Source organism: Micromys minutus, assembly GCF_963924665.1.
Source record: "Micromys minutus genome assembly, chromosome: 7".
Classification (NCBI taxonomy): domain Eukaryota; kingdom Metazoa; phylum Chordata; class Mammalia; order Rodentia; family Muridae; genus Micromys; species Micromys minutus.
Window position 1 is genome coordinate 11,345,481 of NC_137976.1, and position 23,376 is coordinate 11,368,856.

At 41.4% G+C, this 23,376-nt stretch overlaps 1 protein-coding gene across 1 annotated transcript in view; it reads right to left on the reverse strand.

Annotated features, from left to right (window-relative positions):
• Nucleotides 1–22,815, reverse strand: part of JAM2 (junctional adhesion molecule 2) — a 49,780-nt gene extending 26,965 nt beyond the window's left edge. The window contains exon 1 of the mRNA XM_080919465.1: nucleotides 22,574–22,815. Coding sequence (XP_080775591.1) covers nucleotides 22,574–22,640 — 67 coding nt within the window. The 5' untranslated portion in view covers nucleotides 22,641–22,815. The remainder of the gene's footprint in view (nucleotides 1–22,573) is intronic.
• Nucleotides 22,816–23,376: the final 561 nt, after the last annotated feature.

Consider the following 23,376-nt stretch of genomic DNA (forward strand, 5'->3'; position numbering starts at 1 on the left):
TGTGAGCTACCATGTGAGTGCTGTGGACTGAAACCCCAGCCTCTGCCAGGGTAGCAGCTGCTCTCGCTGCTAAACCATCTCTCTAGCTCCTGCTAAAGGGGTTTTATAAACATGAAGAGATAACTGGAATAACCATTTGCCTGTCCCATGGCCAAAACAACCACCGAACAAGTTCGTAATCTGACTCCAAGATATTTCACGCTGATTTTCAGATTTTTCGAGCCAGAATTGGTGACTCAGTACTAGAGTTCTAGTTCTTGAACTCAGATTCAAAAAGCAGGCTTTAGGCATTTACCCCGAGCTGATCAAATTGAACCAAACATGACTTATTAGATAACTCTATTGTTTTCTTGCTTTTTATTTAAAATTTTCATACAGCATATTTTTATATACTTTGCTATATTCCTTCCTGTTCCCGTGGTAATGCTGCTTTTAAACTCATGTCTACTAAAAAGTAACTATCCAATTTTGACATGGGTTTTGGACTTTTGGTCTTTAAAAGTCATATATTGATCATAGTAATTAGATAATTAAAATTGAGGAGTATTTAACAATGGCAGTGGATAATTTTAATATGACTGTCAGTGCCAGGTAGATGTGTTTCCTGTTGAGGAGTGCCTGTGATACACTCCAAGGCACCCGTGTTATCTCAGAGTCTTTTCCCTGTTCCTTGGCATCACTGAGATGTGTGTAGTTTGATATTTGACGTTGTAAGTAATTTCCTCGTTTGCTGTTGACTTCATCTTAAGAGGAGCCAAGCAGAACATGGAAAAGTGGATGTCAGCTCTTAGCAGCTACAAAGTCAAGAGCATTAGAATACCCACACTCAGAAGTTACAAAGCCGTGTGCACCAGATGTCAGTGCTTATGGTTGCATAATTTCTTTTTTGGTTTCTCTCTCTCAAAAAGAAAAAAATCAGTCTCCTCTGCCTCTGCCTCTCTGCCTCTGCTTCTGTCCTCTGTCCTCTGCCCATTACCACTCCCTCAAATGTTTGCAAGCTATGTGTGTGTGTGTGTGTGTGTGTGTGTGTGTGTGTGTGTGTGTGTGTCTGTCTGTCTGTCTGTCTTTCTCCATCTTTCTCTCCCCTCTCCTTAGATCTAATATGGTTGAATGATTATGAGAGAGATGACCATGTTATCTAACTTCTAATTCCTACCTTGTGGGAGTACTTTCTTATACACTACTAGCCTTATAAGTATTGTCCATAGTAAATTCTACAGAATGTCAAGTTCCTCCTGATAAACCTGTGCAATGTGTCGTAGCAGTGCAATCATTACCAGTCATTCTAAAAATACACGATGATTTAACTATTTACTTAAAGTATAGGATGATTTCTGTCCAATTTCATAATAATTTTATACAAGATACTGCCTGTATTTTACTTTTAAAATGAAAACCCCTATCATACTTTATATTTTGAATCATTTTAAATGAAGTATGTTAATCCAAACAATATCTTATAGTAGTTTAAAATCAATATTTATCCATTGTCCTAGCAGATTATCTTAGATAAGTAACAGAGAAACACAAGAACTTTTATTTTTAGTTTCAGGGTGGTGGTGGTGGGGGGGGAGAGGTGCACGGTCCCCTCCAAAGAGGCAGGACTTGAGCAGGAACTGTTCCCCATAATGGAAATGGTCATGTCTGCCTTGCTGTGTGAACTTCTGCCAGTGGTTTTGAAACACATTCATAAGAACTGAAGATGCTTTGTAGCTGACTTTAAAACAGCCATGAACTTCAACCATCAGGCCTACATAACGTATTGCTGTTTATTTTCCTACTTTACACTGAAAAAGAAAACTTGGTCCAGTAAAGAAGCCAACAGAGGCCGTTCCTGACCCCGGTTGATGGCAATGCTGAGGTGGAAACCAACACTTTGTCTTGATAAAAAGAATTGTTAGGTACAAGCTTTAAAAAGTGAAGTCTGAGTTGGAAGAGCTAAGGCAAGACAGATGTATTAGAATATTTAAACATTTACCGTGATTTAAAAGTCTTAAGATTAGATTAGGACCTTTTCCTATTTAAACAAGTTCAATCAAGCCATCTTTTAAGTAAATGGAATTGAGAGAAGTGTAGTAGCCAAAGATCCTTAAGATCAAAGAAGTAGACATAGCTGTCAACCTCTCCTCATATACTTTATGTATTACAAATATTAGCTACCCAGAACAACTACCTCTATATTGATCTATTCAAACTGATCTTCAATACTAGATACATATCCGACAGAAATAAAGCAGACATGCTAGAGACATCTATGCTCCAGTGTCCATTGCAGCACTGGTCACAATGGACAAGAAAAGAAAGAACCTACTTGTCCATCAGCTGATGCACGAGTAGAGAAAATGTGGCGCATACACGCTTATACGCTATACTGTTGGAATACTATTCAGTCATAAAAAATGAGTCTTGTCATCTGTAGAAATACTAACTGGAGATTGTTAAGTGCACCCAGTCAGGCCAGAATGGTAAGTACCCTAAGCTGCCACACTTAGGTGGAATCGGCAAAAGCTGGCCACCTAGAAGTTCAGGGTAAGATGTGGGGGACACTGGTCCACAGGTGTTAAGTGATAGTTTTAAAAGGAGCATGGAGCTCTGGTGTGCTATGGGTGACTACAAGGAGCAATAATATATTGTATTATTTAAAGGCTAAAAGATAGGATTTTCTTCTTAAGATGGAGAAATTTTATTCTAGAAATTTTACAATAGGGAAATGATGTTTTAGGTGATAGATGGGCTTGAACTGGTTTAGATACTCCATAATGTATATATGTAACAAAACATTGCTTGTTGCTCCTTTGACAGGTTCCATTTTTATATTTTTATGTATTAGTTAAAATTAAGTATATAAAATATACAAACAAAATGTCTCTAAATTCTTATATATTTTGCCTATGTTGTTCTGACAATTCAACTTTTTTTCTTTTTCTTTTTTCTTTTCTTTTTTTGTTCAAATATATGCACAGAAGAACGTTTCTCCAGGCGTGATGGTGCTTGTCTGTAAGAACCTGGGAAATGGAGGCAGAGAAATCAGACATTACATCATCCTTAGCTTCATAGCCACTGCTAGGCCATCGTGGGCTACAGAGAACCCTGGTGTGTGTGTGTTTGTGTGTGTGTGTGTATGTGCATCTCTGTGTGCATGTGTGTGTATGCATGTGTGTGTATATGCATGTGTGTGTGGGGGGGGGAGGTTTGCTTTATCCTAAAGGTTTAAGACCAGCCTGAGCAAAATAGTGAGACTACATTTCACAAGTGAATGACTCCACACCCATGCACATCATGGAAGCACTGATTAGATTTGGTGTGTTTTTTACTTGCTGGACCATCTTGCCAGCCCAAAGTGGAATCTTTAAACAAAACTCGTTTACTTTGTTTTTGAAGTATAGTCTTTCTATGTTTCCTGGACTGACCCCAAACTCTGAATCCTGCGGCTTCAGCCCTTCAAGCTAGCATTAGAGGTATATTCCTGGCTTCTCAGAGCCAGCTGAGAAGGAACAAGATCATGTGTGAGCCATGTCAGTCAGGGTAAGATATAGTGTTGGCTCACTTACCCACAGAACGATGGGGACCATGCCTCCTTTCACTGGTTTGTAAAGGTTCAATTAAAGTCCATAACTGCTTAGCCTAGATCCTGGAACGTAATAGTTTCCCTATACCTACTTCTTACTTCTTCCCTTTTCCTTGCTGTCTGATGCTTTTTATACAGAGTGACCATGCAAACCCAGTGTTCCAAAGTGACTTCATGATAACCACGCAGTAGGATGGACTATCAAGTAACAAACTGGTAGGTGCGCTCCCTCGCTCCCCCGCCCCGTCTCTCAAAACAATTAGCACAGTTTCATTTCAGTGGCTACTCAGAGTAGGAGGGCTTATGTTTGCTTCTCTTCTCCCATTCCTGCTGACGTGTTTTAACCGCTGCTGGCACTGTTGGCCTATTGCAGCAGCACCTGAGAAACAGAGTAGTGATGGTGGCAGCTTCCTCGCTACCCCAGTCACCCCCGTTCATCGCACTCTTCTCCATGTCTCTGCACTTAGCACCCTGGACAGACCTCTCTGACCTTTCCTCCCCTTGATTTCATGCTTGCCTCCTCTTCTCTATCCATTTTTCTTTTCACAACGATGCGAGCCAGACAATCCCGACATGAAGCAGCGACAAGTGCCAACAACTCGTAAATGTTTATCTCCAGTCTAGACATCTTTGCCAAACTCTGGGCTCAGATACAAGTGTCTATTCAGCCTTGCAACTTGAAGATTTAAGAGACTTTCAAACCCTGTATCTAAATAGTATCTTCTAAGGTTACTCCATCTCTCCCACCCTGGACAGTGACATTCAACAGCTATAGCTGCTCTGGCCAAAATCGCGTTTTCCTTAATTATTCCACTGATTGAACAGAAATTCAGTCTATTAGTAAGCTCTGTTCGCTCTTTTTGAGGTGCAGTTACAACCTGAAGGCTCCCCTCTGTTCCTACTCCCACCAATAAGGTCTAAGCGCAAAAGGCTCTTGCTGAGACTATTGTAGTAGCCTGGGAGTGGCGTTCTGGCTTCTCCTCTCCTCTCAGCACACACCTGCTGCAGTGGCAGAGTTCTCCGAGGCTGTCTTATCAGGAAAGGATGTGTGTGTGTGTGTGTGTGTGTGTGTGTGTGTGTGTGTGTGTATACATACATACATACATATATATATACATACATATACATATACATATATACATACATATATATACATACATACATATATATACATGCATACATGCATACATATATATATACATACATACATACATATACATACATACATACATATATATACATACATACATATACATACATACATACATATATATATACATACATACATACATGTATATACATACATACATACACATATACATATGTATATATATACACATACATACATAGAATAAGCTTCCTGTCTTCTACTGCCACAAGCCAAAAACTTTGACGCACTGATGCAATGTATATAATTGTCATCTGTTCATTTTCATTCATTGGTTCTTAACTCTACTTGAACGTCTCTGAGTCAAGGGAGATGAGTCCTGGTACTTGCACACGTGTGCACATGAGTGAGGAGTGCAAAGGTTAACCTTAAATGTTCCTCAGAAGCTGTGAGCCTTGTTTGCAGAAAGACAGCCTCTCACTGGAACCTGGAGCTCACCAATTCTGCTAGAATGGCCAACAACCAGTGAGTCCCAGAGATCTTCCTGGCTTTGAGACACTGGGGCTAGGACTACAAGTGTGACTCACTGAACATGACTTTCTTGGTGGGCACTGGGAATCGAACTCAAGTCCTCATGCTTGCATGGAAGCACTTTTGGGACTGAGCCATCTCCCGAGCCCAGGAGTTCTCTGAAAAAAGCGCTGGCTGCAACCGCTTTGAAACAAAATATATTGATAATATTATATATATAACATATATATTATATTTAAAAAACTAAATGTGATATTTCTTAATGTTAAGTAGAAATAGAAAGAAAACAACACAGTAGATATTTAATTAGCAAATGCTCATTCATGAGTATCCTGGAAAATTATATCTTAGAAAGTTATATCTAGATTCAGTCAAGAGAATCAAAACCCCTTCCACATAAAATCAAGAACCTCATTACTACATATTAAAATAGAAATTTGTATATTTAGAAAGATGAGACTTACAAAATTGCCTAGAGGTTAAATAGTGCAAATTATAGGCTTAGATAATTATACACTTTTCACTTGGATGAGTCTGTGGTTGGATTTTGGAAGACCATGAGGATTGAAGGTCATGTGAGGGGAATTCTTCATTTTGATACAAGTTGGATCCCTTAGATGCTAATTAAATTCCCAGTCACTGCCAGGTAACCCCACAGCATCTGCTTATCTCGATAGCAATCAAATAGTTCTCCTCAAAAGCACAGCACTCTCTCCCTTTTTAAAAATATAATTATTTTGATTTTTAAAGACTTCTGGATTTTTAAGTGGCTTTTTATTTTCATTTTATGTGTATGAGTATCCAAGAAAACTGGATTCCCTGAAACTTGAGTCTCTGGTTGTAAACCTCCATGTGAGTGCTATGAACTGAACCTCCATCCTCCCTCTGTACTTAACTGCTGAGCCACGGCTTCAGACCCTACGTTTATTTAATCTGGGAACTGCATACCTGTGTGCTAGATTCACTCCACTCCTATCTTCCTCCCCTGACCAACTGTTCCAGTGCTCCACCCAAAAATTCATAATTCTCTTTTTAACTATCATTCCTAGATGTATGTACATATATGCATATATGTACACATATGCACATATATGTTTTCATAAATACTGAGTCTAACATCGCCTGCATGTCCGTGTGTCCAGGGGTGACCCCGTGGGAGTGAACAGCCTACATGGGAGCTTGTTCCTGTAGGAGAGTAGTTCTTCCTCTTCAGCAGCTCTGACCACCTGAAGCTCTTCATGTAAAAATGGGAGCAATGGAATTTCCCCGTCCATATGGACAACACCGTCTCTCGATGATGGCTACTGATTTAATTCATGAACACATTTTTACCTGAAAAAGCTTGAGAGTTTTGTTTTGTGAACTTTTTTGTGTACCTACCTGGTAATGGACCATGATTCGAAGTTGGTTTCTAAAGTTAGAAATCCTGGACACAACACTTTAAAATAGTTCCAAGTACTTTCTTATTTATCCTGTTGCCATAGAAACTAAAGTTGAACTGTGGTAAAACACAAAAGACATTGTAAAATATGACCAAGGGAGTTAGTGAAAAAAAGATATCCTTTGTTTCAAAATGCAGCTTGCATCCATCCCTCAGATAGGACATTGCAGCTGTTAAAATGTGCACATGTATAGACTGAAGAAAATGGACGGGAGCCAGGGAGATGCTTCATGGGTAAGGGCCCTTGCCATGTCTTAGTTTGGTCCCAAGAACCCACACAGTACAAGGAGAGAAAGGAGAGAAGCGATGAATGGAAGTCATGTATACACACACACACACACACACACACACACACACATACACAAACACAACCTAGAAAACCTGTGCCATAAAAATCATTTAACTTTGTTTAAGAAAATATTAGTAGGTGCCACATGGCGCTGGCAGGTGGGGCATGACAGAGATGCCCCCACCCACCCCTTTATGTTCTCTTGCTAGTATTTAGTACCCTCTCTTCCTCTGCATGTCTCATCTCTGCCTCATCCTGTTAAATCTTCCACTGACTCATCACTTTGTCTGCCCCTCAATTAGACGTCATTTTCAGGTTTGGCTTCTTCCTTCTGCAAACTACGATAACCTTCATTGTTAAAGATTAAAGGTGTGTGCTAAGGGCATGTCTGCATTCCAGGCACGTCATACTGTAATCCGGGGTGTGTCTGCATTGTCGCTGGACCATATCTTTGGATGTGATCAGTTGCCAGAGCAGCCATATTGCTGTATTAAAATTCAGCAATAAAAAGTTTATTGAAAAGAAAAATATTAATGGTTTCTTTAATATATATCTTTAATTGCCTCTTTTTCTACTTCCTTTTTAATACAATCTGTGATCCTGTTAGATGGTATAATTGAGTAATAAATCTTTCAAAATATTGGATGTGCTTATATCTGGAAATTATATTTAGTTAAATATTTTTTACAATAAAATATTTATTATAGGTTTATGGCTTATACTTCATTTTAATATTGCTTTGAGATTGGTTTGTGAACATGGAAGGCAGTTAATTATGTTAAGAGACAGCTATAGTCCAAACATACTTAGTGCTCAAAAATATTTTAAAGATACACTAAGATATTTAAACCATCTACCTCTTTGACCAGGACAGAACAAGAGTCATGCTTACAGCATCTCTGTAGATACTCATGCTGAGTATAAATTTAAATGTGGAAGACTCTTTGTCCCATTGGTTTCATATTGATTAGGGACACCAAAGATAACATTTCTCTTGAAATCTCAGACTCCTCCCTTTCCGTATGCTTTCCAGAATGTTCTTCCTATTCTGGTTCAAAGGAGAGTGTGGGGCTCTCATCTACAAAGCAGTGAGACATGTGTCCTAGAGGCATGTTGACATGAGACTGCAGAATGAAAGATCTCTTTGAAGGTATTCTCAACAGTGGACACATTTTAAGTTTGTTCCTTCTTTGCCTTTAGTCCTCTGGCTGCTCATTTCTTCATTTGCCCAGGCCTTTCCCTTCCTTCTCCCTGACCTCCAAATAAATGGCTTTACAGAATTCCTGTCAGGTGACCAGGACACTGGCATTGTGAATGTGTTCCTTCTCTGCACTCTTTCTGGCTCGCCTTCACTCTTTTGTGATCTTTGACCAAGCACGTCCCCTAGAGTTCAGTGTTGCTCCTGCTAATCATCCTATCTTCCCCTAGAGAGTGCTTTCCTGTCTTCTGAAGGAGATAGTTTAGAGTTCAAAAATAAAATCCATTCATGTATACATGAAATAAATTTATCAAAGACTAAATATGGTATAGTTTCTCACTCAGAAATGTTGTTAAATGTTAGGAGTCACTAATTACCATTAAATCAAAACTATTTTATTGTATAAATAAGAAAAACAAAGCCCAAATGAATTAAAGTAACTTTTCTAAGGCCATACATAGGAATTGCTAGGAGCCAATCTAATTCAGTCTTGGAATGTTAGTTCTATTTTATTGATATTATGCCTTTTTAACAAATTTCATATTTATTATTGAGACATAAAGAGGAGGTATCCAGTAGAGCTATTCCACAATCCATTTATATTAATAATTTAATAAAGTATACAAGGGCATGTATATATTACAAGCAAAATTCATGAAATTAACGAACTCAACAAGCGAAGGTAATTCTGCCCACTACCCCTGTCTCTGAGACAGCCATGTCAGAGATGATAGGACCAGTATCGCTGCTAGTAAAAGATGCCCACTGTCCTATGCAGAGACGAGTTAGAAGTCAACCTATTGGTGAGATAGCTTTGTTCTATAAAGGCAATGTTTCTCTAGTCACCTCCACAACTGTTGTCTATTTTCCAACAGATAGTGATGGTTCTTCACTCATTCCGGTCCTCATAATAAAAAGTCTACTCACGCTGGAGAGACCACTGAGTGGTTATGAGCACTGACTACTCTTCCACAGGCCCTGAGTTCAAATCCCAGCAACCACATGGTGGCTCACAACTATCTGTAATGAGGTCTGATGCCCTCTTCTGGTGTGTCTGAAGACAGCTACAGTGTACTTATATATAATAAATAAATAAATCTTTTTTTAAAGTCTACTCACAAGTGTTCTTGTATTAATTAGAAGATTTTTACTATCTTCCAACTAAAGATAAATATTTGGACACAGGAATGGTGAAAGCAAGACAGATATGACTGCTTATTCAAATCACTAAAGCTCTGTGTATATGTTCTATGAAAAGTGAGATGTAAGGAAGGGCTGGAGAGGAAGTTGTTCCTCTGGTCCACATCCTTTGCTCATGAACTCACAGTGTATTTGGGGAAAGTGGTCCCCAATACGGAAATAGCTTCTGACATAAATGGCTGGGGAATGTATACATGTTGCTGACACAGGCTTTAGGCTATTTCTAATTTGGCAGTTAAAGCCTTGACTTCTTCCATTTCCCACTATAACCACTTTCTTCTTGAAAGCATTCCCAGGAGCTTGTGTGTCATCAAGGTTAAAGCAATATGGCAAATCGCTTACATACAGACAGCAGACGGGGCTCATGGGGTTGCTCAGTTAGTCAAGCCCTTGCTGTGGCTTGAGTTCAATCCCCAGGTCTGTGTGGGAAAGCCAGGCCTGGTGGTAGCTTCCTAATGTCAAGACTGAGGATGTGGGGCAGTAAGATTCCAGGGGCTCGTTGTCAGTAGCCAGCTTTCCTGTTAGGTCAACTGAAAACCCTCTCTCAAAAATTAGAATGGATAGCTCTTGGTGAATGGTATTCAAAGCTGATCTCTGGTTTCTACATGCACACCACACATACATGCACCTATAGGAGCACACACACACACACAGAGAGAGAGAGAGAGAGAGAGAGAGAGAGAGAGAGAGAGAGAGAGAGAGAGTATCCATATGGATCGCCCCATTAAAATTTGAGTATCAATGAATTTGAATGTAAAATGAGTTATTTATGGAAGTAGGAATAGTTTTAAGTGTGCTTGAGTTTATGTCAAATGTTGGCTGTATGGCCCTATAAATCTCTGTAAGTACTCTCTTTTGTTGATTAGAAGAGCCAGAGGATAGACAGGAAAGGTTCAGACAAATTATCTTTGTTTAGCAAACCCAGGGAAAAACTTTAGCTGCTTTTTGGGAATAAATCAGATTTGCAGTACCAGCTCTTCCTACTATCGGTAGGTGCATGCCACATGTGCTGTCTGATCGGCAGTTTTACCCTTTGAGGATCAGCTGTGGAAGCCACCTTACAAAAGCAATGCAGCAAAAAGTATGGTAGCAAGAACAACACCTACAAGGTGACATGCAGTGGCCTTTGTCCTAAATGCAGGATCTCCAAGTTCCTGATGATAGTATTATTCTGGGTATTTTAAAGGAGTTTCTGTTATTCTGAAATAGATTGAATGCATTAAAAAATTTACTTAAAGATAATTCTCTTTCCTTTGCCTTCCTTCCTTCCCCCTGTCCTCTTTCTTTCTTTCTTTCTTTCTTTTCTTCCTTCCTTCCCTCCCTCTCTTCTTTCTTTCTTCCTTCCTTCCTTTCTTTCTTTCTTCCTTCCTTTTCTTGTTTCTTTTTTCTTTCTTTCTTCCTTTCTTCCTTCCATTTGTTCTTTCTTTGTTTCTTTCCTTCTTTTTTTTTCTTAAAATATAGACCACCCTGGTAAAGCTATAGAGACTGATATCAGTTTGTCCTTGTTGTTATGATAAATAACTTTAGACCACGTATTTATAAACAGCAGGATTTTATTATTTATGGTCTGGAATCAGGAAGTCCAAGACAGAGGGACATGTGACCTAAAGTCTAGGAGGGCCAGCTCTTATAGATGGACTTAGAAAGCACTTCTCTGCTGCCACACTACAGAAAGAAGGAAAAGTGAATGAGGCCCCCCAGGACTCTCTTTTTTTCTCCCTTAGTTTTCTTTCTATCTCCTTTTGCTTTTTCTCCCATCCCCCTCCTCTCCTGTTCTCAGGCCTTTTATGTGAGCTCACTAATCCCATTCCCAAAGGCTGTGCCCTCACAACCTGATTATGTCCCAAAGGCTTGCCTCTTTTAGCACAGTGGCACTGGGATTAGCAATCAATATAAGCATGGGGGAGGGGCACAAAAGGTGGATAGGTCCTCAAACCACAAAACTCACTCTGGTCAGTTTCTTTTGCCTTTTAAAGCAGCCACAAACTCACGGGAGCCATGTTCCCTACGGAGGACCCCTGCAACCTCAAAGGACTCAATGTTCTAGTAAGCAAATGGGAGGGGTTCAGGAGTCGTCCTCCCCCCCCCCTCCCTCCAGAGTTCCGGTGGGAAGTTGCTGTGGGAGGAAGAGTCGGGTTTTCTTCAGGGGTGTGGTCTCTGGTAGGGTGTGCATTCTCCAGTGGATATCCTCACACCTGCCTATGAGCAGCACTAGATGAACCCAGTGGGTTACAAAAATGAATTAAATTGTAAAATATTGTTCCTCCGTCACGACTGTTCTGACTTATTCTGTGGCGCTTTCTTTTCCTGACCCTCATTCACTCTCAGTGGGAAAGGGAAAATTAGTCGGTGTGTTTTATTTCTGGAGGGGAGTGGTTTTGCTTGCTTTCTTGCTAGATTCAGATCTGTGATCTGTTTGGAATGAATGTGTTCTTTGAGGTTCATGTTTTCTCCCCAAATGGCTACCACTTAGTAGGGCAGCATGGATTGAGTATTCCACCTAGTTTCAAACATGAATACACATACACACATCGCTAATTTCCAAAACACCATTAGGCTAATTTTTGTCTATCTGTCTGTCTGTCTGTCTGTCTGGTCATGTACCAACCTCATAGTGCTTCAATACTAGACATTGCACAGTTTGCTCCAATAAGGACGGTCAGTCACCATCCCGTTTCTGCTCATCATTATTGGCTTCCATTATTTTATTCATCGGTTCTTAGTCTATATGTTTTTATAATTGACACAACATGTGTTGATATGGAAATATAGAAATGCATATATATATGTATATATTCATATATGTTTATGTTGGGTCATGGCCTTTAGTAATAAAGTTTGAAGGTAATTGCCCCAGACAGTGACATTTTTACCCCCAAGCATTCTAACACCCTCGGTCAGTCATGGGGAGTGGTACATCAAGGGCAGAGAGTCTCGGGATGGACCCAATCTTGGCATTTGGGAGATAACAATACCCTCCAAGGGGATTCATGAGCCAGCTGGATCAGAGGACATTTTTTTCAGGTTGATGCCAGAATATGTTATGAATATTTGACAAGAATGCCTAGCAACATTATGAGGGGTTTGGGAACAAAGCCCACTTTATCAGCCTTATCTTTCATCCCTTTTAATAATCTTTTATCAATTATGGGACACAGATTCCTGTAATCCTAGTTGAGTGGCCAAGAGATTTGCCCACGAGAGAAAAGTCTGAGTCCTACCTTCCACAGTGTACATTTCACCTCTCCAGCATCCTTTGTTTAATTTCAGGCAACTCCACCAAGACGGACTGTTGGATTCATCTGAGTTTGTAGCCATGACTGACCAACATAAGAGACGTGTGTGTTTCTACAGTTAGACAACCAGTAAAATGTCTTACAACTCTGAAAGGCAGGCCAGTGAATATATTTCTTTCTAACTGTAGAGAGGTGTAATGGAAGGTTTTTATTGTAAACAAGCTTAGAATTAGAGACACCTAAGGCACTGGTGAGAGTCTGTCTTAGGGGCCATTTCCAGGAAGGATTATTGAAGAGAAAAACCCATTGTGACTATGGTTGGCATCCTTCCATTGGTTACAGGCCTGGGCAGGATAAAAGGGATGAGAAAGGAAAGCCAAGAACTATCAGCATTGCCCTGTCTGTTTTCTGGCCCACCACAATATGAACTATCAGGGTTTATAATTTAGCATGTTTCCTAGGATTTTTATCAGGAAAAGGACATTTAATTTTATGATAAAAAAAAAGAAATAAACTACAGTTTACCTATTTTAATTTACCTAAGGGTTAAAACACATGACAACAAAAATACATACTAATAGAAGCTACACACACACACACACACACACACACACACACACACACACGCACACACACCTCACCTGTTCTGGAACCATTATGAGCCCAGCTGAAATGATCTCACAGCCCCAAATACATTTATGCAGTATAATATTATTTTCTGTGTGATATAAATGGCTGCAGGTTTACGTTTATCCAAATAAATGAATAAATAAATAAATAGACACTTGAGTCACAGTTCATCCCATTGGGTCACATTTGCCGCTACCCATCCCCCCCCTTTTTAAAAATACCTCTAGAGCAGTTTTCTAAAACATAAACACCAGCCTCCCGTTCAAAATTAGCACTTCTCTAGCAGCTCACCACGTTCTCTTTTTACTTGTGGTCATTACTTCTTGTCTGGTCTCTTTAAATAGCAGCCGTTTGCCCTTGTCTGTGAATCTTAGCTGTAGCCCGGACTCTCTCTGAGTCTGGCACACACCCTCTTACCCGGACTTTCTAATTGGATTGAGGTTGGCATTTTTCCCTTCTGAGCTTTGGTCCCTGGATTGGAAGTCTACTTCCCTCAATTGTGTTAATTACTCTCTGCCATTATTTAGTTTTGAGTGGATTGCTTCTGTTGCATTTGGGCATAAAAAAATTTAAAGGCTTCTCTGCGACATTATTGTGAGCCCCAAGTGTGAGACCTAACTTTTGCATGGGGACTTTGTTGCTAACTAAAAGAACCTTTAATAGAAAGGAGAGAGCACTACATGTATTCTACCATACATACTCTACAGTGTAATTTTACTTGCTCAGGGACACAAAAGAGCAAACTTTGACCTTAACTCTGTTTTGAGACAGGGTCTCAGTAGACAGCCCCAACTGGCATGGAATTTCTTATGTAGCCCAAACTGGCACAGAATGGATGGCCATTTATTTGTCTCGAAGTGCAGCACCTTGCTTGTCTTTTTCATTTGTGAAGAAACTACATAGATATATTTGCATTTCCATGGGATTGTTTTTTATTTCCTGAAACTGTAGGCAAGAACTTAAGAGCAGTTACCCAGAAGTCACACAACAGGAATCAGATGCTGCAAAGGAGGCCTTTGCATGCTGGGTGGCTTTACCATGTGTATATGTTACTTTACATACGTATTGAGAACAGATCAAACAGTGCAGCAGATTGAGAGCAAGCAAACTGGACACTCAAAGCAAGAAGGAGACAAGGAGTGGTGTCTTTACACTCTACGGGCTGAACCCTGCTTTGTCTGAAAGGCTTGGCCCCAGAACTGTTTTGGTTTCTAGCATATTTGCACAGACATACTGAGATGTCTTAGGGAAAGGCTCCAACTCTCAATATAACATCTGTTTCTACCTTGTGTGCACCGTGTGACCTGAAGGTGATTTACATGCTATTTTCATTGTACCCATGTCTTCTGTAGAATCTTCCCCTTCTGGCATTAAACCAGCATCCAAAAAGTTAGAGATTATTGAGCACTGAAAATTTTCGTATCAAGTTCAGTGTGTAAAAGATAAACTGTCAAAAAAAAAAAAAAAAAAAAAGGCAGATAAATTGTTCCTTTGGAAAAGGACAGTGTTGGTAAGTAAAACAAAACATAAAATCTTATACAACTAATTAAAACCTGGGTGTTGGTGATGATGTTGGTGATGATGATGAGAGAGACAGACAGACAACAGACACAGAAACAGAGAGAAACAGAGAGACAGGGATTCTAACAAAGACCCAAATTTCCTGTCAGTTAAGGTCACAAGGATTCTTGATCAAGACTTTAAAAACTAAGACAGCACCCAAATAACTGTGTTCTCTTGTATCCTTCACATTCACAGCACTGGGCCAGTGAGGTCCTTAGTTTGGAGGTTCATAAACTGAAGGAACAATTCAAACCACAGAACACTTCCTACCCACTCACTGGCCCATCCAAAGGCTGCAAGTTGGTGGCCTTTCCCATTGAGCAGAATCGACATTTATTTATTCATTTAAATATCTATTTAAGCAGGTGTCAGAGAGACAGACAGACAGACAGACAGACAGACAGACAGAGAGACAGAGGCAGAGACAGAGTTTATACATAAAACAAAATAACCTTCTTAAGGGTGGCAACTCAGAGATTTTCAGAAACAAATGCTGAAGAATGATAGACCCAGGAGTGAGAAAAGGGAACAAAATTGAAGAAGGTAAATAGTAACCAAAGACCTAGTGCTTCATATCCTAGGTGAACAGGAAGTTGGACACACCTGTGGCAGACATTACTTTTAAAAATTTCTTCCAGGCTCGAGAAATTGATCACTGGTAGACCATGTGCTGGGTTTAATGCCTACAGAAGGAGAGGGATGGGGGATAGGGGTAGGGAAAGCAGAGAGGAAGAGGGAAGGGGAGGGAAAGGAAGAGGGAGATGAGTGGGAAGAGAACCATAAAGATCCAAGGCTAATTTGTCAAGTCCCTCATTAGATTTAGGTACTTTTCAAATCTAAAACAATTCTCTGTGGGCATATAAACTGTGTGACTAAGTATGTGTGTATTTTAATAAACCATTAAGAAATAATTATAGAAGAATTGCCACTTGATAGTCCCCTGTACCTGTGTGTTAAGTTCTTCATACCCCATCTAGTCTGGCCTCTTCCAAACATAACTCTAACTGATTAACGTGTACATAATACATCTGGCTGGTAGCTCCAATTTTCTAACTGTGTCAATGCACTTAATTCTCCCACAACTGCTACACATTTAATTCTCTGCCAACTGCTATAAGGTCAACATCATCATAGGGATTATCACCATCACTGATGAGTAAACTGACAGAAAAATTAAATAATTGGTACCAGGGCACCTAGCCGGGAAGTAGAAGAGAATTGTGCATCACAGAACATTTTGTGATTTCTTCAACATTTATTTATTATTGTATGGGGATGCATGTGGTGGTCAGAAGCAACTTTAGAGGTCAATATTCTCTACAGCATAGGTTCCAGGGATCAAACCACATTAGATTTGGCAACAGGTACCTTTATTGACTGAGTCCATTACTCTGGCCCATACTACATGTTCTTTACCACTGGACCACAGAGTCAAATGCAAAGCAAGAATATGGCTTTAGATTACTATGAATGACAGTCTACAGCTAAAGGTTATTTCCCTTAGACGATGCTCTTGACCATGACACTCACCACACCTCTTTAGCACATATATGCTCATATTCTGTTCTCCCAACCTATTAATGTTACTTTACATTGGACATGGAAACTAAGGCTATGATGGAAATGAAGCTGCTAATTAGCTGACTTTGAAATGGCTACATTAGCCTGAATTACTCAGGTGAAACAGACAAAAGGGTGGGAACCACAGCGGTAGCTGCTTGGCATTGGTGCTGGCTTTGAAGATGGGTAGGCCCTATGGTGGCTTCGAAAAGCTGGACAAGACTGAGACACAAGTTCTCCCTTGTAACTCCCAGAAGGTTTAATGCTTATTGATAAATTGGTGGGCTGGAAAGATGGCTCTGTGGTTAAGAGCACTGACTGCTCTTCCAGAGGTCCCGAGTTCAATTCCCAGCAACCACGTGGAGGCTCACAAGCATCTGTAATGAGATCTACAGTATACTCGTATACATTAAATAAAGAAGTATTTCTTTTAAAAAAGGACAAATTAGTTTTCTCTCAGTGAGGTCTATTTCATATTTCTGAAATGTTAACATGGTGAATTAGTGTTGTATTGTTATGGCCTTTATTTTCACAGCAACAGACAACTTATCATTTGGGTTAGTTTTCTGAACCCTGCACTTGAGCACAGTAAGGCCTTCCAAGAAAGCAGTACTCAGTTTTAAGACTTCCTTTCCTAGCTTTGTCAAAGGAAACACCTGAGCCATTTCGAATTCCTCTTCTCTAAATTCACCCTCACCTTCCTCTGAGCCCTGAAGAATGGAGTCAGCAACCTACCACTGACACCGTGTGATGAGACAAACAGCCAGGCAGCCAGACAAACCAACAAACATATTTGTTTGCTATGACAACCTTAACAGATCTCTGGTGGTCCTTGACCTTAAAAAAAAAAAAAAAAAGAAAGAAAAGAAAAGAAAGAAAAGGAAAAGGACAGCAGCGTTTGCCCATTCCTCTGCTGATAAGCCCCTTGGAAACAATTCAACAAAGGAAGGTGTGGGTGGTCTGAGTCCAAAAGCATCATGGGAGTCATGCTTGGCTGTGTAAGGGATGGAATGACATGGTTCCAGTTCCTGGAACAGAACCAGCAGGGTGTGGGCCTCCATAAGTGTTGGTGGTTGCTGTATGTATAAGTCTTGTGGGTGTAATAATGTACATATTTTTATGCTCCTCCTTTGAGGAAGGTCCTCTCCTCTCTGCCAAGGTTAATAACTCCAAGACAATTGACAATCAGAGACAGAGTGAGCCTGGGAGTTGAGGGTGTGGCTAATGTCTCTGCAAAATGGTAGAATGCTGTGACCTTCTGGACAGCCCTGAAGGCTGTGGGAAAGGACTCTGAAAACATGAATTCAAAAATATATAATGTCTCAACTGTGCAAAATATAAGGAGGCAATATGAATTGTACAAGGAGCTTCACAGACCCACCTAAAGGCACAAAGACAGCTGCACTAGAAGCCAGCATGTCGGAAAGGAGGAGATAAAGAGATTTAGGGAGTGGTGATCACAGGGCAAGATCCTACCCTGCTAAAAGTTTTTGTTTACGCTTGCAAAGGCAGGCAGATCTGGAGCTCAAGGTCAGCCTGGGACAGAGGGAGTTTAGGTCCATGTCCCGGCAGGATAGAAATGGTCATTTTGGGGCAGGGTCCCACCCAGCTATCTTCTTGTCGGAGCTGTGCTTGCTGTCTCCTTATAAAAATTAGGAGACTTGGATCAGGAATGCTGATTCATGAGATAATCAAAAGGGACCCTGGGGTAAAGGCTGAATTGATATGTAAATAAAAGACTGGGCATTTGGAAGCAGAACATAGATCTGCAAAGCTGTCTCAAGTAGTACATAGGCTGTCATCTTGTAACCAAAAATTAGACTTCGAGTCATTTGTTTCCCTGCTCCCAGACACCCCTTCCTCAGAAACCTTCTCCAAGCCAGGGCTGGTCCTTGTCAGGCTTCCATTCCTCATGCACAGGTGAAAGAATAAATGAGACTTTCTGGCCAATGGAAACTCACTTTTCTGTTTAAGGTTGTAGCTTTCTGGACTTTTAAAAGTGCAGTATCTGACATAGACTTTAAATGGTTGTCAGCTCCACCAACAAACTCTCATTTTTGACCTTTGTGTTCTTTAGATAATCGAGACTGTACCAGCTCAAATAATTGCCTTCAGCCAGCTGATTGTGATGTTTGTCCTTGACAACATTGACAAAAGGCAGAAGTTTCCTATCAGTGGTCCCCTGGAGTCTGAAGGTATGCAGGATCTAGACCTTTCTTTCCTAACACAACCATGATTACTTCATGGGAGATTATAGACATGGACCAAGTAGCTGGCTAGGGGTCCAATCCAGATCTGAAACCCCAGCTGCAACTAGTCTGTTAAGTGGCAGGAAGTACTCTCTGAGAGATCAAAATACTCATCACAGCCCCATTCCCAACACTGAACACTCATTTTCCCCTGTTGTTTGTTTGGTTTTGTTTTAAGAAATAACAGCCTATCACTTTATAGAAATGTGACAGTCCATCCACTCAGCCTGAAGTTGGTGTTTTGTGATTTACAGGATTATCATTAATTCACTCTGTCCACCATGTCTGTCCTTCCTGTGTCACCCCCATCCTATTCTATTGTCTGAATGTGTTTGTGTCTACCAAAGTCATATGCTGAACCCAGATACCAACATGATAGATGGCATTAGGACACAGGACTGTTGGAAAGGGATTAGGTCATAAAGGGATCCATATATGAACCAGACACAGCTTTCATCAGACATTGAACATGCTTTTGTCTTCACTGTGAACTTTCAGCATCTATAATTGAAAGAGAAGAACATCTTTTTTTAAAAAGTAAGCTATCTAGTTTATGATATTTAGTCATAGCTGGCTGCATGGACTCAGAAGCCACCTGATCATCAATCAGATATACACTCACGTCTACTGTGGATCAGGTGCTTTGCCCAGTCAAGGAAATAAGAACAGCTGTGAACGATCAAAAAGGTTCTGTCTCACTGGACAAGGAAAGATACTATAGCTTGGATGAGTATTCTCCAAAGACCTATGTGTTAAAGGATGGTCCCTGGCCTACAGTCTACAGGGAAATGGCAAAACCTTTAAGAGGTGAGGCTATCTGGGTGTTCTTACTTATTACTGGCAGTGCGCTCTTGGGGAGTAGGGCACCTAATTTCTTCCTCTCCTTGAGTCCCCTTTTTGGAGACAGAACTCCGTTCCTCATATTCCCTATGTGCTGTGTCAATACAGCCACAACAGTTGAGGCCAGACATAGACTGAAATCTCTGAAAGCAGGAGGCAAAACAAACCTTGCCCTTTCTAATGTGATCACCCTAGATGCTTTGTTATAGTAGCTGATAGGGGACCAATACATCAACTAAATAAAAGTCAATGTTCATGGCTCAATAACTCATATTGAACTCATACTTTAAAAATAAAAAGCACAACAAAAAATTCCCAAGAACCTACTGTGAAAGACATTAGAAGCTGACAGATGTAGAAAGAATGTGATAAGCATGATATTTTAAGTATACATGGTTGGGCTGGGACAAAGGAGCAATACAGTTATGTCTGAGAGGAATATTATAAATACAAGGATGGGGCTAGAGATGGCTCAGTGGTTAAGAGCACTAACTGCTCTTCCAGAGGTCCTGAGCTCAACTCCCAGCAACCACATGGTGTCTCACAACCATCTGTAATGGGATCCAATGCCCTCTTCTGCTGTGTCTGAAAACAGTGACAGCGTACTCACATAAAATAAATAAATAAATCCCAAAATAAAATAAAAACACAAGTATGCAACTTTAGCATAAGGGATGTTCTAGTTCTTTAATAAATAAGAAATAGTATTCTATTACCAACCAAATACATATTAACTATATATTTATTAATAAGCCCGGGCTGATGTTAAAATAAGCGATTAAAGAAGTATGTAAATAAGTTTGAGAAGACATACTTCTGAAGCATACAAATCCAAAATAATTTATGAAGAAATTAAGAAAATAAAATAAATTTCTTTGTGCGTGTATATGTGCTCTGTGTATGTGTGTGTGTATGCACATGCTCATACATATGTGTGTTCATGTAATGTAAGTACTTATTTCTTAGCCCTTACTTTCTACCTCCGAGACCCTCTGCCACCCTCATTCCTTGGTTATTTCTGGAGATAGTTTCACTGAAATCCAGGCTGTTCTTGAGTCCTTTCTGGCCTTGAATGACCTTTCTCCTCCCGCCTGTCTCCTGAGATTATAATCATGTATCACCAACCTAGCCTCTGTGTGTTAGTGTGGATTGCAAACACTGACTTTCCTTTAAAAAATGTAGTGTGGATTTGAGGATGAAACAGTAGGGAACCCGTGGAGAAAGCTGACAAACACTGCCTCCACCAGGCGATGAAGGTTAAAGTCATAGTGGTAAGCCATGAAAATGGCTCTTTCCTCTCTTCGTTCTTCCTCCAGACATCCTATGACGTCATCTAACCACAAATGACGTATCTGAGATGTGCCAGTTGAAGGAAATTTAGCAAAGTAATTGTCCAGCACCTCTCAAGGTTATTAAATAAAAACAAACCAACCCAAGCCAAGGGGTGTCTGAAATACTGCCACAGCCAAGCAGAGCATAAAGGAACGTGACCATTGAACCCAATGTGGAATCCCAGAACAGAGAAGGACATTCTATAAGAATGAGAAAGATCTAAGCAGAGTGTCTCATCTGACACTCTAATGGGACAGCAATGGTGACAACGGAGAATGGAGCATGTGGGAACTTTCTATGCTAATGCCCCTCTTCTTTAAATATAAATTTTTTTTTCAAGTTTCAAATGTATTAAAAGGAAAGAAAATGCTCTTGAAATGCCAGACTGCTTCCCAACTTACTCCTTACAGGTGTCAGGGTCAGCAGAGCCCACAGATAACCTAGAAATCCAAGACCTCGTTCTAGACTTTCAGTAAGCCTTTGCTTGCTACCGGATTGACTACGCTGGACTGTCAAACAGCGTCTATCGTTTCTATTTTGATAATTGAATGGGAGCCTCAGAGAAAAACTATTTTGTTTTTGAAATGAACAGTTCTACTACAGACACACTCCTGTTAAAGTGAAACTCAAGAGCTCGGAGGAACACACAGTTTTAGCTTTTTTTTTTTTTTTTTTTTTTTTTTTAAATTAAGCTTTTCCTAGATTTCAGCTTCGTTGCTGATTTTCGATCCGAGTATACCTCTCAGCCCCTGAGGGTTCCGTTTTCTACAAGCTGATATTTCAGAATGCATAAAGATTTCATTGTGAATCTTCAACTTCCTGGCTTGATACAGACCTCTCCCTCAGTCCTTAGGCACCCTGTTTGCGCGCTGAGGGACAACTCACTTTGTGGGCTCCCATGAGAAAAAGCCTTAGTGTTAGTGTTAAGACATTCATCGGGCAGAATAATTTAACTACTATAAGCAATGTAACTAGAACTTGAACGTCAACAACACACTCACCCCCCAATCCAGGAAAGAAAAAACAGAACAAAAGGTAATGGGGGGGGGGACATCATTATCATCATCAACAACAAAAGCAACAAAGACTTTATCGTTAAAAATCGATAGTGATTTTCTAAGTATTCCTAAAACGTTAACGTGAAGAAAACAAAATCAAATTTCAAATCACATTAGCACAGCGGACCGCGCAAATCCTCTTTACAAGCACCCAGAGAAACTGGCTTTGGGCTGCCTCGTCTGCTACATCAGCTGCCAGAGTGCTCATTCATCTCCTGCGCCTTTCTAACAATCTTCACAGTCCTGCTGGCTGGACATCCCTGGGGACACGGCAGCTGGCTACCGTGGACACGCAAGACTTCTCTAACTAGGTTTTGCGGGCGTAAAGGCGAAAAGCTACCGCGGCTCAGCGAACTTCACTGGAACCGTGCCACTGATCCCTCAGTCGCTGCTACTTAAGAGTGGCCTTCGCCAACCCCGGATGCCATCTTTCTTGGGCTCTTCGCATCTTGAATACTTAGAGAGTTTTGCATTCTGATCACGTCCCTGTGTCTTTGAAAACTTCCTCCGACTTTGCAAGGAGAATCGTCTGTTTTCTTCAACTGTAACTGCCCCAATCCAAACACTATTTACAGGACACTCAGGACTTCACTCTCCCTGCCCAGAGCCTGCCCTCATCCAGATTACCCTTCGTGCTCCCAGACTGCCAAACCTGGCAGACCCCTATCCCTCAGCGCCATGCCTGCAGGCAAGGTTCCGGGAGGCTGGTGTAGCCAGACGAGAGGGTGGGTAAGACTGGGTCGCGGGGTGGAGTTACCCCAGAGACTTACAGTCCAGGGCGACCATCAAGTAGTGCAGCAGCAGCAGCATCAGGAGGCCTTGGGGGCTCCTCGCCATCTACGCGGGCGCCAGCTGGCTGCCTAGCCGAGGGTCACCCCCGAAGGAGCGCGACGAGCCGCTGGGTCCCCCAGCACTTTGCCGGCGGCGGAGTAGAGGAGGTGGAAGCAGAGGGGCGGGCCCTGTCGCGATGTCAGTCTCTCTGGTCAGGGGTGTCTCCACCCGCTGTCGTGGGGCAGGTCTTCTGGCCCTAGGACGCGAGGGTCTGGGACGTTCCTTCTTTTGAAGGGTGGAAGAGGCTTGAGGGGAGGGCGTGGACGCGGGACCTGGTGTCCGCAGGGTCCTAAGCAAGGGGCAGCAGAGGACTGGCCTCTGGAGGGAGAGCCTTGCAGGTCGGCCCCCGCCCCCAGGCTGATCCGCTTTGTGTCTAGTCCCGCGCTGGGCTGCCAGCTGTCCCCAGGGCGAGGAACCGTGGGGGCGGGGGGAGCGCAGCCCGGTGGGATGGGCAGGGTAGTGTGTGTGTGTCTCTGTGTGTGTGTGCGCGCGTCTCTCTCTCTCTCTCTCTCTCTCTCTGTGTGTGTGTGTGTGTGTGTGTGTGCGCGCGTCTCTCTCTCTGTCTCTCTCTCTGTCTCTCTCTGTCTCTCTCTCTCTCTCTCTGTGTGTGTGTGTGTGTGTGTGCGCGTCTCTCTGTCTCTCTCTCTGTCTCTCTCTGTCTCTCTCTCTGTCTCTCTGTCTCTGTCTCTCTGTCTCTCTCTCTCTCTCTCTCTCTCTGTGTGTGTGTGTGTGCGCGCGCGCG